Source organism: Poromitra crassiceps (genome assembly GCF_964638095.1).
Source record: "Poromitra crassiceps genome assembly, chromosome: 4".
In the NCBI taxonomy this organism is placed as follows: Eukaryota; Metazoa; Chordata; class Actinopteri; order Beryciformes; family Melamphaidae; genus Poromitra; species Poromitra crassiceps.
The window spans coordinates 12,223,572-12,238,571 of NC_139626.1; the positions used below are offsets into that span (position 1 = coordinate 12,223,572).

The following is a 15,000-nucleotide window of genomic DNA, read 5'->3' on the forward strand; positions in this document are numbered from 1 at the left end:
AATTAGGGGATACATGTCCAGACAGGATCTAGAAAAACTAATTCACGCCTTCATTTATAGTAGGTTAGACTACTGCAATAGCCTTTTTTCTGGTCTCTCCAAAAAAGAACTTAGGCAACTTCAACTCATTCAGAATGCTGCTGCTAGAGTACTAACGAAGACTAAGAAAGCTGATCATATCACTCCAGTTCTTAAGTCCTTACATTGGTTGCCAGTGTGTCAGAGAATAGATTTTAAAATACTGTTATTAGTCTATAAATCACTTAATGGCCTAGGCCCAAAATACATAGCTGAATTGCTCCCACGCTACGAACCGTCTAGAACTCTTAGGTCAACAGGGTCCAGCTTATTAACTGTCCCTAGGATCAAATCAAATCACGGGAAGGCTGCATTTACCCACTATGCTTCTGCTAGCTGGAACAAATTGCCTGAAGACCTCAGATCTGCCCCAACCTTACTTACTTTTAAAAATAGACTAAAGACTTTTATGTTTACCGTCGCTTTTAACTGCTGACAGCTACTATGCAAACCCAATGAGTCCTCTATAAGTTTTAGCTCTTTCTGCAACTGCTGCGCCTGCTGCCTATTGCACTTTTTTATACTCTTTTTTTTTTTTTTTAAGTTTTGTTGTGATGCTTTTAAATGTCCATTTTATTTCTTCTTTTCGTTTATTTTCCTGTAATACACTTTTTATACTCTTTTTTTAAAGTTTTGTTGTGATGCTTTTAAATGTCCGTTTTACTCTCTTCTTTTCTTTTATTTTCCTGTCAACCATTTTATGTGAAGCACTTTGAATTGCCTCTGTGTATGAAATGTGCTATACAAATAAACTTGACTTGACTTGACTTGACATAGTCCCAGTGTTATTCCAGGTCTATGTAGATACCCCAGCACATCTCCACATACAATACCCCCATAGTCCCAGTGTTACTCCAGGTCTATGTAGATACCCCAGCACATCTCCACATACAATACCCACATAGTCCCAGTGTTATTCCAGGTCTATGTAGATACCCCAGCACATCTCCACATACAATACCCACATAGTCCCAGTGTTATTCCAGGTCTATGTAGATACCCCAGCACATCTCCACATACAATACCCACATAGTCCCAGTGTTATTCCAGGTCTATGTAGATACCCCAGCACATCTCCACATACAATACCCACATAGTCCCAGTGTTATTCCAGGTCTATGTAGATACCCCAGCACATCTCCACATACAATACCCACATAGTCCCAGTGTTATTCCAGGTCTATGTAGATACTCAAGCACATCTCCACATACAATACCCACATAGTCCCAGTGTTATTCCAGGTCTATGTAGATACCCAAGCACATCTCCACATACAATACCCACATAGTCCCAGTGTTATTCCAGGTCTATGTAGATACCCAAGCACATCTCCACATACAATACCCACATAGTCCCAAATGTTATTCCAGGTCTATGTAGATACCCCAGCACATCTCCACATACAATACCCACATAGTCCCAGTGTTATTCCAGGTCTATGTAGATACCCCAGCACATCTCCACATACAATACCCACATAGTCCCAGTGTTATTCCAGGTCTATGTAGATACCCCAGCACATCTCCACATACAATACCCACATAGTCCCAGTGTTATTCCAGGTCTATGTAGATACCCAAGCACATCTCCACATACAATACCCACATAGTCCCAGTGTTATTCCAGGTCTATGTAGATACCCCAGCACATCTCCACATACAATACCCACATAGTCCCAGTGTTATTCCAGGTCTATGTAGATACCCAAGCACATCTCCACATACAATACCCACATAGTCCAAGTGTTATTCCAGGTCTATGTAGATACCCCAGCACATCTCCACATACAATACCCACATAGTCCCAGTGTTATTCCAGGTCTATGTAGATACCCAAGCACATCTCCACATACAATACCCACATAGTCCCAGTGTTATTCCAGGTCTATGTAGATACCCCAGCACATCTCCACATACAATACCCACATAGTCCCAGTGTTATTCCAGGTCTATGTAGATACCCCAGCACATCTCCACATACAATACCCACATAGTCCCAGTGTTATTCCAGGTCTATGTAGATACCCAAGCACATCTCCACATACAATACCCACATAGTCCCAGTGTTATTCCAGGTCTATGTAGATACCCCAGCACATCTCCACATACAATACCCACATAGTCCCAGTGTTATTCCAGGTCTAGATACCCCAGCACATCTCCACATACAATACCCATAAAGTCCCAGTGTTATTCCAGGTCTATGTAGATACCCAAGCACATCTCCACATACAATACCCACATAGTCCCACTCCCAGTGTTATTCCAGGTCTATGTAGATACCGAAGCACATCTGCACATACAATACCCACATAGTCCCAGTGTTATTCCAGGTCTATGTAGATACCCAAGCACATCTGCACATACAATACCCACATAGTCCCAGTGTTATTCCAGGTCTATGTAGATACCCAAGCACATCTCCACATACAATACCCACATAGTCCCAGTGTTATTCCAGGTCTATGTAGATACCCCAGCACATCTCCACATACAATACCCACATAGTCCCAGTGTTATTCCAGGTATATGTAGATACCCAAGCACATCTCCACATACAATACCCACATAGTCCCAGTGTTATTCCAGGTCTATGTAGATACCCCAGCACATCTCCACATACAATACCCACATAGTCCCAGTGTTATTCCAGGTCTATGTAGATACCCCAGCACATCTCCACATACAATACCCACATAGTCCCAGTGTTATTCCAGGTCTATGTAGATACCCCAGCACATCTCCACATACAATACCCACATAGTCCCAGTGTTATTCCAGGTCTATGTAGATACCCAAGCACATCTCCACATACAATACCCACATAGTCCCAGTGTTATTCCAGGTCTATGTAGATACCCCAGCACATCTCCACATACAATACCCACATAGTCCCAGTGTTATTCCAGGTCTATGTAGATACCCCAGCACATCTCCACATACAATACCCACATAGTCCCAGTGTTATTCCAGGTCTATGTAGATACCCCAGCACATCTCCACATACAATACCCACATAGTCCCAGTGTTATTCCAGGTCTATGTAGATACCCAAGCACATATCCACATACAATACCCACATAGTCCCAGTGTTATTCCAGGTCTATGTAGATACCCAAGCACATCTCCACATACAATACCCACATAGTCCCAGTGTTATTCCAGGTCTATGTAGATACCCAAGCACATCTCCACATACAATACCCACATAGTCCCAGTGTTATTCCAGGTCTATGTGCTATCAGTGAAGTCCCCAATAAGATCCTGTCAGTCGCACAGCAGCACCATCAGACAGTAATGGATCAAAGCACCACCACTCATGGAAGTCTCAAGAAAGGATTTTAAGGTCCAATCCTCCCTTTTGTCACCAGAGAGATGTCACCACAGAGAGCTGTCACCACAGAGAGGAGAGATGTCACCACAGAGAGGAGAACATGTCTGTCAACACTCTGGAAAACAATATAACAACATTGTCTCATCTCCACGGGGCTGAGAGAGACATGAAACCATTTCAGCAGAAGCAGCCCCACAGCTAACTGATCCTCCATGCTGAGACAGGTCTGTCTCCTCCATGCTGAGACAGTCCTGTCTCCTCCATGCTGAGACAGCTCTGTCTCCTCCATGCTGAGACAGGTTTGTCTCCTCCATGCTGAGACAGGTCTTTGTCCTCCATGCTGAGACAGTCCTGTCTCCTCCATGCTGAGACAGGTCTGTCTCCTCCATGCTGAGACAGGTCTGTCTCCTCCATGCTGAGACAGGTCTGTCTCCTCCATGCTCAGACAGGTCTGTCTCCTCCATGCTGAGACAGGTCTGTCTCATCTATGCTGAGACAGGTCTGTCTCCTCCATGCTGAGACAGGTCTGTCTCCTCCATGCTGAGACAGTCCTGTCTCCTCCATGCTGAGACAGGTCTGTCTCATCTATGCTGAGACAGGTCTGTCTCCTCCATGCTGAGACAGGTCTGTGTCCTGCTGAGACAGTCCTGTCTCCTCCATGCTGAGACAGGTCTGTCTCCTCCATGATGAGACAGGTCTGTATCCTCCATGCTCAGACAGGTCTGTCTCCTCCATGCTGAGACAGGTCTGTCTCCTCCATGCTCAGACAGGTCTGTCTCCTCCATGCTGAGACAGGTCTGTCTCATCTATGCTGAGACAGGTCTGTCTCCTCCATGCTGAGACAGTCCTGTCTCCTCCATGCTGAGACAGGTCTGTCTCATCTATGCTGAGACAGCTCTGTCTCCTCCATGCTGAGACAGTCCTGTCTCCTCCATGCTGAGACAGTCCTGTCTCCTCCATGCTGAGACAGGTCTGTCTCCTCCATGCTGAGACAGTCCTGTCTCCTCCATGCTGAGACAGGTCTGTCTCCTCCATGCTGAGACAGGTCTGTCTCCTCCATGCTGAGACAGGTCTGTCTCCTCCATGCTGAGACAGGTATGTCTCCTCCATGCTGAGACAGGTCTGTCTCCTCCATGCTGAGACAGTCCTGTCTCCTCCATGCTGAGACACAGGTATGTCTCCTCCATGCTGAGACAGTCCTGTTTCCTCCATGCTGAGACAGGTCTGTCTCCTCCATGCTGAGACAGGTCTGTCTCCTCCATGCTGAGACAGGTATGTCTCCTCCATGCTGAGACAGGTATGTCTCCTCCATGCTGAGACAGGTCTGTCTCCTCCATGCTGAGACAGGTCTGTCTCCTCCATGCTGAGACAGGTATGTCTCCTCCATGCTGAGACAGGTCTGTCTCCTCCATGCTGAGACAGGTCTGTCTCCTCCATGCTCAGACAGGTCTGTCTCCTCCATGCTGAGACAGCTCTGTCTCCTCCATGCTGAGACAGGTATGTCTCCTCCATGCTGAGACAGGTCTGTCTCCTCCATGCTGAGACAGGTCTGTCTCCTCCATGCTGAGACAGGTCTGTCTCCTCCATGATGCTACATGCTGGATAAAGAAAATGCTGATCTCATCCACAATCTAACGTAAGGTTGGCAAAGTGTATCACCATCGTCATACTACTCACTCACTCACTCATTGACTCACTGACTCACTGTACCAACCACAGAACAGGAATCTTCTCAGCTTGTCGTGACGACAGCAGACAACTTAGTGCATCAATATTTCAGCTCCTTCTTACTGAAGGTCTGGTTGGCAGCGGGTCAAAACAGACGCCCCACAGACACACAGTCAGGTATTAATATGACCAAAGGGCGAAGCAAACAGGCCTTCTGAACACACACACACACACACACACACACACACACACACACACACACACACACACACACACACACACACACACACACACACACACACATAACACACACACACACACACACACACACACACATAGGATAATAGGATTTGTGAGATACTGTTATATGATTGATTCATATTTATTCATTATTTATATGTCCTTTTCAAGACCTCCTCCTTCACAGCTAGCCTAGGTAAACCCAGCCCCCACGTGACCTGCTCTCTCAGTTCCCAGTGAGAACAGGTCTGAGAGCAGGTCACGTGGGGGATGGGTTTACCCAGGCTACTTCACAGCATGCCCTTGTTCTCCCACTCAGGCAAGGCATCTGCAAAGCATACTGCAAATTAAGGAGTGCCCCCTCACCCTAACTACATATTATAACTCCGCCCACAGAGTCAAACTAATACAGCTACAGTAACACACTCCCATAGGTGGTGGTGGTGGTGGTACACATACAAGTTCCATCCTACATATACGCACACTGGATGAGAAAATCGATGCTATTATAATGTATTGGCCAACATCATTTATCCTATGACCATAGTGTGCTATCAGTCTTTCTGATTCTGATTCTATAGACAGACAGGCCTGGTGTTCTTTAGACACCCCCACTCCTTCTTAAAAAAGAAAACATCATGAGATCCTCTGAGGAGCCCTGCTTGACCTTGACTGCCTGATAGAACCCTAGCCTCCCTGACTCTCATCAGATAACCACACATCCTAGCCTCCCTGACTCTCATCAGAGAACCACACATCCTACCCTCTCTGACTCTCATCAGAGAACCACACATCCTAACCTCTCTGACTCTCATCAGAGAACCACACATCCTAGCCTCTCTGACTCTCATCAGAGAACCACAGATCCTACCCTCTCTGACTCTCATCAGAGAACCGCAGATCCTACCCTCTCTGACTCTCATCAGAGAACCACACCATTCCCTTCGATATGATGTACTTATCCCCCAAGCAGCATGTAGCATATCATTAATGAACACTTCATCAATGGACAGTAAACTTGTCTGTATTATTCTTTCTTACAAATGTCTTCATCAGTCGCACCAGTCAAGTTCCAGGTGGACAGATCATCTTCATGAGGAGCTACTCTCTGTGCATGATGACATGTGGCTCCAGAGGGAAAGTGATGAGATTCCAATAGATGATAGCACAAATACCCACATACTGTACATACCTGTATGAGCAGACACAAAGGGGGATGTACACATCCAAACACACAGATTCAGACAGATTCAATCACACGCAGACACACACACACACACACACACACACACACACACACACACACACACACACACACACACACACACACACACACACACACACACACACACACACACACACACACACACTAATGTTCTCGCACACGTCCCCTGATGGTTAGAGAATGTAGGTCAAGGACACCTTTTGATGAGGGCAAGGAGGAGAAAAAAAGCGATGTGTGATGATGGCAGACTGGCTTTGGCTGCAGCACAGAACAGAACAGAACAGCACAGAACAGAACAGCACCCGTCCCACAGTGAGCTGCAGAGTATTTATGATTTATCATCCAAGATCAATAAATAGCCAGGGGCATAACGGGGAGTAGAGGCTTTCAGAAGAGACGATATCACTCAAGAATTCTGTCTGTGATATAATTACAAACTTACTTAATGAGGCTTAATGAATTGTCCTGCTGCTCCATCTGACGAACCCGTTCAGAGTTAATCTGGTGCCGGGGTGTCAAACTCAATTTAATCCCGGGCCACATCAGCATTATGCTTACTTACCCTCAAAGGGCCAGATGTAAATGCAACACGATATCAATGTATCAAGCACGTGTTATATCATATTTCATAATTGCCTGATTCGATTATTCTTGTTTTTACTATTAACTTAATACTTAATAACTAGCTCTGAGAGCACAAGTATAGGAAATTATAGTAGCCTACAACTATTATTCAATTTAACAATAGCTATTTTTAACCGTATTGCGAAGAATTGTATTGCGCAAATTGTATACTTTGCAAGCTCTCGCGGGCCACATAAAATTAGGTGCCGGGCCGGATTTGGTCCCCGGGCCTTGAGTTTGACACATGTGATCTAGTGTGTCCCTCTTGTTGAGTTGATATCAGTGCACTGATATTAGTACTGATATGAGTTCAGTGCCACCTACCATACAGACCGTGCTCGCTGTCTGTAGTGGACAACCTGACAAGAGCAGCCATCAAACTGGCCTCACATCCAGCATCTATGTGTTTATTAGCAGCTTGTATTAGCACTGCAGTGCAACAGGCAACAGAACAGATAAAAAGCAAAACTTGCATCTCCTAATAGCAAACAATATAACTTTCAGTTTCAGAATAATTCCTCTCTCGGTGGAAAGACAAGTCTGCAAAATAATGAAGCAAGCACACAGCAAAAAATGCATCTTCTGCTTCTGTAATCTTCTCATTTCCCTGAGTAATTATGAGTGGACATGTCAAGCTGAGTATTTATGAGTGGACATGTCAAGCTGAGTAATTATGAGTGGACATGTCAAGCTGAGTAATTATGAGTGGACATGTCAAGCTGAGTATTTATGAGTGGACATGTCAAGCTGAGTAATTATGAGTGGACATGTCAAGCTAAGTATTTATGAGTGGACATGTGAAGCTGAGTAATTATGAGTGGACATGTCAAGCTGAGTATTTATGAGTGGACATGTCAAGCTAAGTATTTATGAGTGGACATGTGAAGCTGAGTAATTATGAGTGGACATGTCAAGCTGAGTATTTATGAGTGGACATGTCAAGCTAAGTATTTATGAGTGGACATGTGAAGCTGAGTAATTATGAGTGGACATGTGAAGCTGAGTATTTATGAGTGGACATGTCAAGCTGAGTAATTAGGAGTGGACATGTCAAGCTAAGTATTTATGAGTGGACATGTGAAGCTGAGTATTTATGAGTGGACATGTCAAGCTGAGTAATTATGAGTGGACATGTCAAGCTAAGTATTTATGAGTGGACATGTGAAGCTGAGTAATTATGAGTGGACATGTGAAGCTGAGTATTTATGAGTGGACATGTCAAGCTGAGTAATTATGAGTGGACATGTCAAGCTAAGTATTTATGAGTGGACATGTGAAGCTGAGTAATTATGAGTGGACATGTGAAGCTGAGTATTTATGAGTGGACATGTGAAGCTGAGTAATTATGAGTGGACATGTGAAGCTGAGTATTTATGAGTGGACATGTGAAGCTGAGTAATTATGAGTGGACATGTCAAGCTGAGTAATTATGAGTGGACATGTCAAGCTAAGTATTTATGAGTGGACATGTCAAGCTGAGTAATTATGAGTGGACATGTCAAGCTGAGTATTTATGAGTGGACATGTGAAGCTGAGTATTTATGAGTGGACATGTGAAGCTGAGTAATTATGAGTGGACATGTCAAGCTGAGTATTTATGAGTGGACATGTCAAGCTAAGTATTTATGAGTGGACATGTGAAGCTGAGTAATTATGAGTGGACATGTCAAGCTGAGTATTTATGAGTGGACATGTCAAGCTAAGTATTTATGAGTGGACATGTGAAGCTGAGTAATTATGAGTGGACATGTGAAGCTGAGTATTTATGAGTGGACATGTCAAGCTGAGTAATTAGGAGTGGACATGTCAAGCTAAGTATTTATGAGTGGACATGTGAAGCTGAGTATTTATGAGTGGACATGTCAAGCTGAGTAATTATGAGTGGACATGTCAAGCTAAGTATTTATGAGTGGACATGTCAAGCTAAGTATTTATGAGTGGACATGTGAAGCTGAGTAATTATGAGTGGACATGTGAAGCTGAGTATTTATGAGTGGACATGTGAAGCTGAGTAATTATGAGTGGACATGTCAAGCTAAGTATTTATGAGTGGACATGTGAAGCTGAGTAATTATGAGTGGACATGTGAAGCTGAGTATTTATGAGTGGACATGTGAAGCTGAGTAATTATGAGTGGACATGTGAAGCAGAGTAATTATGAGTGGACATGTGAAGCTGAGTAATTATGAGTGGACATGTCAAGCTGAGTAATTATGAGTGGACATGTCAAGCTGAGTAATTATGAGTGGACATGTCAAGCTGAGTAATTATGAGTGGACATGTCAAGCTGAGTATTTATGAGTGGACATGTCAAGCTGAGTATTTATGCGTGGACATGTGAAGCAGCATCCCATCTCTCAAAACATCACTTCACAGTTTTAACAGTGTTGGTCTTGTATGAAGCCCTACGCACCACCATGTCAGATGCTTCTACCCTATGTCATGTGATTATTGTGTCATATGTTCTAGACGAAGCAACGGTGTACCTTGCCCATGACAAATTTCCCCCTGGGGACAAATCAAGTATAACTAACTAAGTAACTAACTAACTAGCTAACTAACAATGCCCACACTCTTCTGACAGAGCAGCAGGGAGCAGCAGAGCTGGCCTCTGATCTAATAATACTGCTCCTCTGAGGGCTGCCTGGAGAGGAGAGGAGAGGAGTGGAGGGACAACACAGCCATCTGAAGAGGCTGCTGGAGTTCCCTTCTCTCTGCAGCTGCAGCAGCAGCAGCCTCTGCCGCAGTGATGGAGAGAGAGAGAGAGGGGAGGAGGAGGGAGGTTTGGGGGAGATAGGTGAGCTGCTATGGGGGGTGGGGTAAGGTAGGAGGGAAAGGCAGAGGTGCTGAGGATGTGTGTAAATACCCACTGTTTGTCCGAACGCCCCTATTCAGCAGTATTTTCTGCACAGGCACTAATGGGGTCTGCCGTGCAGAGGTCCTGTTTTATGGGGACTGAGGGAGAGCCTCTCTCTGTGAGCTGTGTGATCTAGGACAGGGCTTGAGAGAGGCGATTAATAACTCTCAGGATGAAGAAGCCGTCTTCAGGGCCAACTTCAACAACTGTGCCACTTTAAGAGGGAGGGGAGGGGAGGGGAGGGGAGGGGAGGGGACTTTAAGAGGGAGGGGAGGGGAGGGGAGAGGAGGGGAGGGGAGGGGAGGAGAGGGGGAGGGGAGGGGAGGGGAGGGGAGGGGAGGGGGAGGGGGAGGGGAGGGGAGGGGAGGGGGAGGGGAGGGGGAGGGGAGGGGACTTTAAGAGGGAGGGGAGGGGAGGGGAGAGGAGGGGAGGGGAGGGGAGGAGTATCTGTGTTGAATAAGGCCAGTGTGGTGCGGCGTGTGTTGACGGTGTGTGAGTGTCAGTGTGATAGTTAATGTGTTTGGGTCATTGCAGCAGCCCCCCTCCCTCCTCACTCACTCACTCACTCACTCACTCACTCACTCTCTCTCTCTCTCTCTCTCACACACACACACACACACACACACACACACACACACACACACACACACACACACACACACACATACACACACACACACCTTTGTTGAACACGGTGGTCCTGGGGGTGACATCCAGCTCCAGGGTCGCGCTGAAGGGGAAGGCCCACAACTGTGGCAGCCTGGCAGGCAGCAGCAGGAGCAGCAGCAGCAGGAGGGGGTGGACTGATCTCTGGACCCCCATGTTCAACAGATTGGCGTGGGTCCAAGCGCAGCCTCTATCGCACTCAATAATAATTAGGTTGTGCACACTCGAAATGTGTGTGAAGAGCGTCGCCTCTGTCAGTCTCAGCAGGCAGATGCAGGCTTCTAGCTCATCCTCCAGCTGCAAACAGACAAAAGAAAGAGAAAAAGTCATGCTTGTGTTGGAATACAGATGCACTAGCTGTAACGAAAAGAGAATTGGTGGAGCATACACAAGTTGTGTAACACAACTGAAGGCTAAAAGTACATGTTTATTCTCCAGTTAGATTTGGGAGTGGAGATGTGCCAAATAGAAAGAGCAGTCACATCACAAAGACGCCAGGTTCAAAAGGGAAATATGAGTCATAAAGTACTTCTTATGTACAGAAGTGCCCATGTAGTGTCAAAGTTGTACTAACTTTACAACTGTTTGATTACACCCATTAATTCATTAATTAATCATTAATTCATTCACTCACTCACTCACTCACTCACTCACTCACTCACTCACTCACAAATGTCTAACAGATATCCAGACAATCACAGTCCCATCCATACCTATCGAATCTCCAATCAAGTAACATGCATGCCTTCGGGGTGTGTTGGGGAACCTTGTTGCTATGAGGCGACCGCTCTAGCCAGTGTGCCTGCCTCCCTCTCATTATACCAGACATCATATCTTGTGATGTCTCAGGAAGTTCTAAAATATCTGAAGAGACATGAAGGACATCTTAAGATGTCTCCTCACACAGATGATAGGTGGGTATGATGAACTTTGGCAAAGTTTGCTGGCAAGAGAATTCCACGTGTGAGCTTCCTTCACTACCTGACCACACCACACGCGTTGAAAATGACTTGCTGATATGCATCGTCGCTCTCTGATTACAACCAATTAGCCCAAATGAACGAGTAAGGTGCCGCTACTTCAAAGACCATTGAAAAAGTCGATCAAAGGGCCAACACCGTGAATGTTACTTCAAAGACCATTGAAAAAGTCGATCAAAGGGCCAACACCGAGGAAGCATGGTGCTAGTCTACGGCTCTTCCCAGATCGGCAGAGGGTGGAGCAGCGACCGGGGCAGCAGGGGGGGAATTGGCCACGATACCTACCCAGCACTAGCATGTGAGCCATATGTATGACAGCTTCATCATGTGTTGTGTCCCTAACGTTTTGGTGCATTGTCAACAGCACTGTCTGCAGAGAAGACAGGGACAACAGCACTGTCTGCAGAGAAGACAGGGACAAGCCCTTACAGCACTGTCTGCAGAGGAGACAGGGACAACAGCACTGTCTGCAGAGAAGACAGGGACAACAGCACTGTCTGCAGAGAAGACAGGGACAACAGCACTGTCTGCAGAGAAGACAGGGACAAGCCCTTACAGCACTGTCTGCAGAGAAGACAGGGACAACAGCACTGTCTGCAGAGAAGACAGGGACAACAGCACTGTCTGCAGAGAAGACAGGGACAAGCCCCTACAGCACTGTCTGCAGAGAAGACAGGGACAACAGCACTGTCTGCAGAGAAGACAGGGACAACAGCACTGTCTGCAGAGAAGACAGGGACAAGCCCTTACAACACTGTCTGCAGAGAAGACAGGGACAACAGCACTGTCTGCAGAGAAGACAGGGACAACAGCACTGTCTGCAGAGAAGACAGGGACAAGCCCTTACAGCACTGTCTGCAGAGAAGACAGGGACAAGCCCTTACAGCACTGTCTGCAGAGAAGACAGGGACAAGTCCTTACAGCACTGTCTGCAGAGAAGACAGGTACAAGCCCTTACAGCACTGTCTGCAGAGGAGACAGGGACAAGCCCTTACAGCACTGTCTGCAGAGAAGACAGGGACAACAGCACTGTCTGCAGAGAAGACAGGTACAAGCCCTTACAGCACTGTCTGCAGAGGAGACGGGGACAAGCCCTTACAGCACTGTCTGCAGAGAAGACAGGGACAATCCCTTACAGCACTGTCTGCAGAGGAGACAGGGACAGGCCCTTACAGCACTGTCTGCAGAGAAGACACCCCTACAGCACTGTCTGCAGAGGAGACAGGTACAAGCCCTTACAGCACTGTCTGCAGAGAAGACATGTACAAGCCCTTACAGCACTGTCTGCAGAGGAGACAGGGACAAGCCCTTACAGCACTGTCTGCAGAGAAGACAGGGACAACAGCACTCTCTGCAGAGAAGACAGGTACAAGCCCTTACAGCACTGTCTGCAGAGGAGACAGGTACAAGCCCTTACAGCACTGTCTGCAGAGGAGACAGGGACCACCCCTTACAGCACTGTCTGCAGAGGAGACAGGGACAAGCCCTTACAGCACTGTCTGCAGAGGAGACAGGGACCACCCCTTACAGCACTGTCTGCAGAGGAGACAGGGACAATCCCTTACAGCACTGTCTGCAGAGGAGACAGGGACAGGCCCTTACAGCACTGTCTGCAGAGAAGACAGGTACAAGCCCTTACAGCACTGTCTGCAGAGGAGACAGGTACAAGCCCTTACAGCACTGTCTGCAGAGGAGACAGGGACAAGCCCTTACAGCACTGTCTGCAGAGGAGACAGGGACAAGCCCTTACAGCACTGTCTGCAGAGGAGACAGGTACAAGCCCTTACAGCACTGTCTGCAGAGAAGACAGGGACAAGCCCTTACAGCACTGTCTGCAGAGGAGACAGGGACAAGCCCTTAGGCGTGTTTTGTAGCATGTTGTCCTCGTGTGGAGCACAGAGCAAACACACCATTGTCTCTCCACATCTGCCTTTGTGTTGCATGTGCTGCACAGGCGTCGAAAGCGCGGTGTTGCCTCAGTGACGAAAGCATGGAAAGTCCAGGAGGAAAGGTAAACACATCTGCCTCGGCACTGAGACGACTAACATGTCCTGCATGACGGCAGGAATCGATCAAAACAGCACGCTGTGTCTGAAACACCTTCTACTGGGAAACATCTATCAAGATCTTCCTGTGTATTGACCTGTGGGCTTCTGTCTTCTGCTCCTCATTAGAAAGCTTGAGATTAGGGCTGGGCATTATATTGATATTATATTGATATTAACATAACATCATTTTAGATTTTTGATATGGTAATATGGTGCCAGACTGTAGCTGTTGCCTTTACCCACTTAGTCATTATATATCACTGATGACTATCAAAAATACTGTATCATTGTGTGAATATTTTGTGAAATCGTGGATAGTCAGGGAAGGAAACCCTGTCTTTGCATTTTATTTTTGATGACAGTCTTGTTTTAATCAAATTGATTGTGGCATCTCACATGTGGCTTGGACTTGACAAATATTTAGCACAATTTGTAGAAAATACAGAGATTTATATTCGACACTCAGCCTAAAAACACCAAGATCTGGTTTTTGGTCCATATGGCCCAGCCAGCCCTCTACCTGAGATGAAGTATGATACAACTATTTCTCATATGGGCAGCTGTCAGGCAAGACACAATGATTTGTAAAATATCTAGCCTGACATCTCTGCAGACAGCTCAAGATAATAAGGTGAACTATCATTGTATATTTGTCTTCCCTCTCAGTTTTGAAGCCGATCCCACTAAATATGCAAAACAAACTGTGAAACTATAGATTTTTTTGTTCTTGTTTTGTTTTGTTTTTGCCTCGTGCTCAAAGATTTTTTTTCACTTGAAGACAGAGTGCATTAGTTTGATTCCATTGTCATCTGCACCAAAACCTGGGGACTGATATCAAGCAAGACCTCTTGGATTCTGCTTGTTTAATACCAATACCTGCCCCACTAATGAGCACCTGTCGGATGAGCAGTGCACCAGATCCATGCAGCGCTTCCCTCTTCTGCTGTATACCATTGATTTGAATATGTTTGTGCTAACTTCATCAACCAAGCATTAAGCAACACATTTCCCAGACTAGTGCAAGCTGAATATAGCTTACTATGGAAATACTTAAACATGACACTCATACATGATATGGTATTTAAATCCAAAACCAACTGGGGAAGGCTAATAGTTGAGGAAAGCATGAGCTTGAGATTAAAAGGAAAGAATGAGTAGATGAGAACTGAGAAAAGAAAATTTATTTAGAACATGACAGAAAGAAATCAAAAAGAAAATGAAAATGAAATGAGAAAGGGAAGAATGACTAGGTCCACATTCACTCACAAACCTCATCTGAG

General features: G+C 45.9%; 1 protein-coding gene across 1 annotated transcript in view; it reads right to left on the reverse strand.

Annotated features, from left to right (window-relative positions):
- The window catches only part of sema4gb (sema domain, immunoglobulin domain (Ig), transmembrane domain (TM) and short cytoplasmic domain, (semaphorin) 4Gb), a gene marked incomplete at both ends in the record, with an annotated part of 38,441 nt that extends 27,593 nt beyond the window's left edge, over positions 1-10,848 (reverse strand). Inside the window, one exon of the mRNA XM_083635613.1 lies at positions 10,707-10,848. Within this exon, the coding sequence (XP_083491739.1) occupies positions 10,707-10,848 (142 nt within the window). The remainder of the gene's footprint in view (positions 1-10,706) is intronic.
- Positions 10,849-15,000: the final 4,152 nt, after the last annotated feature.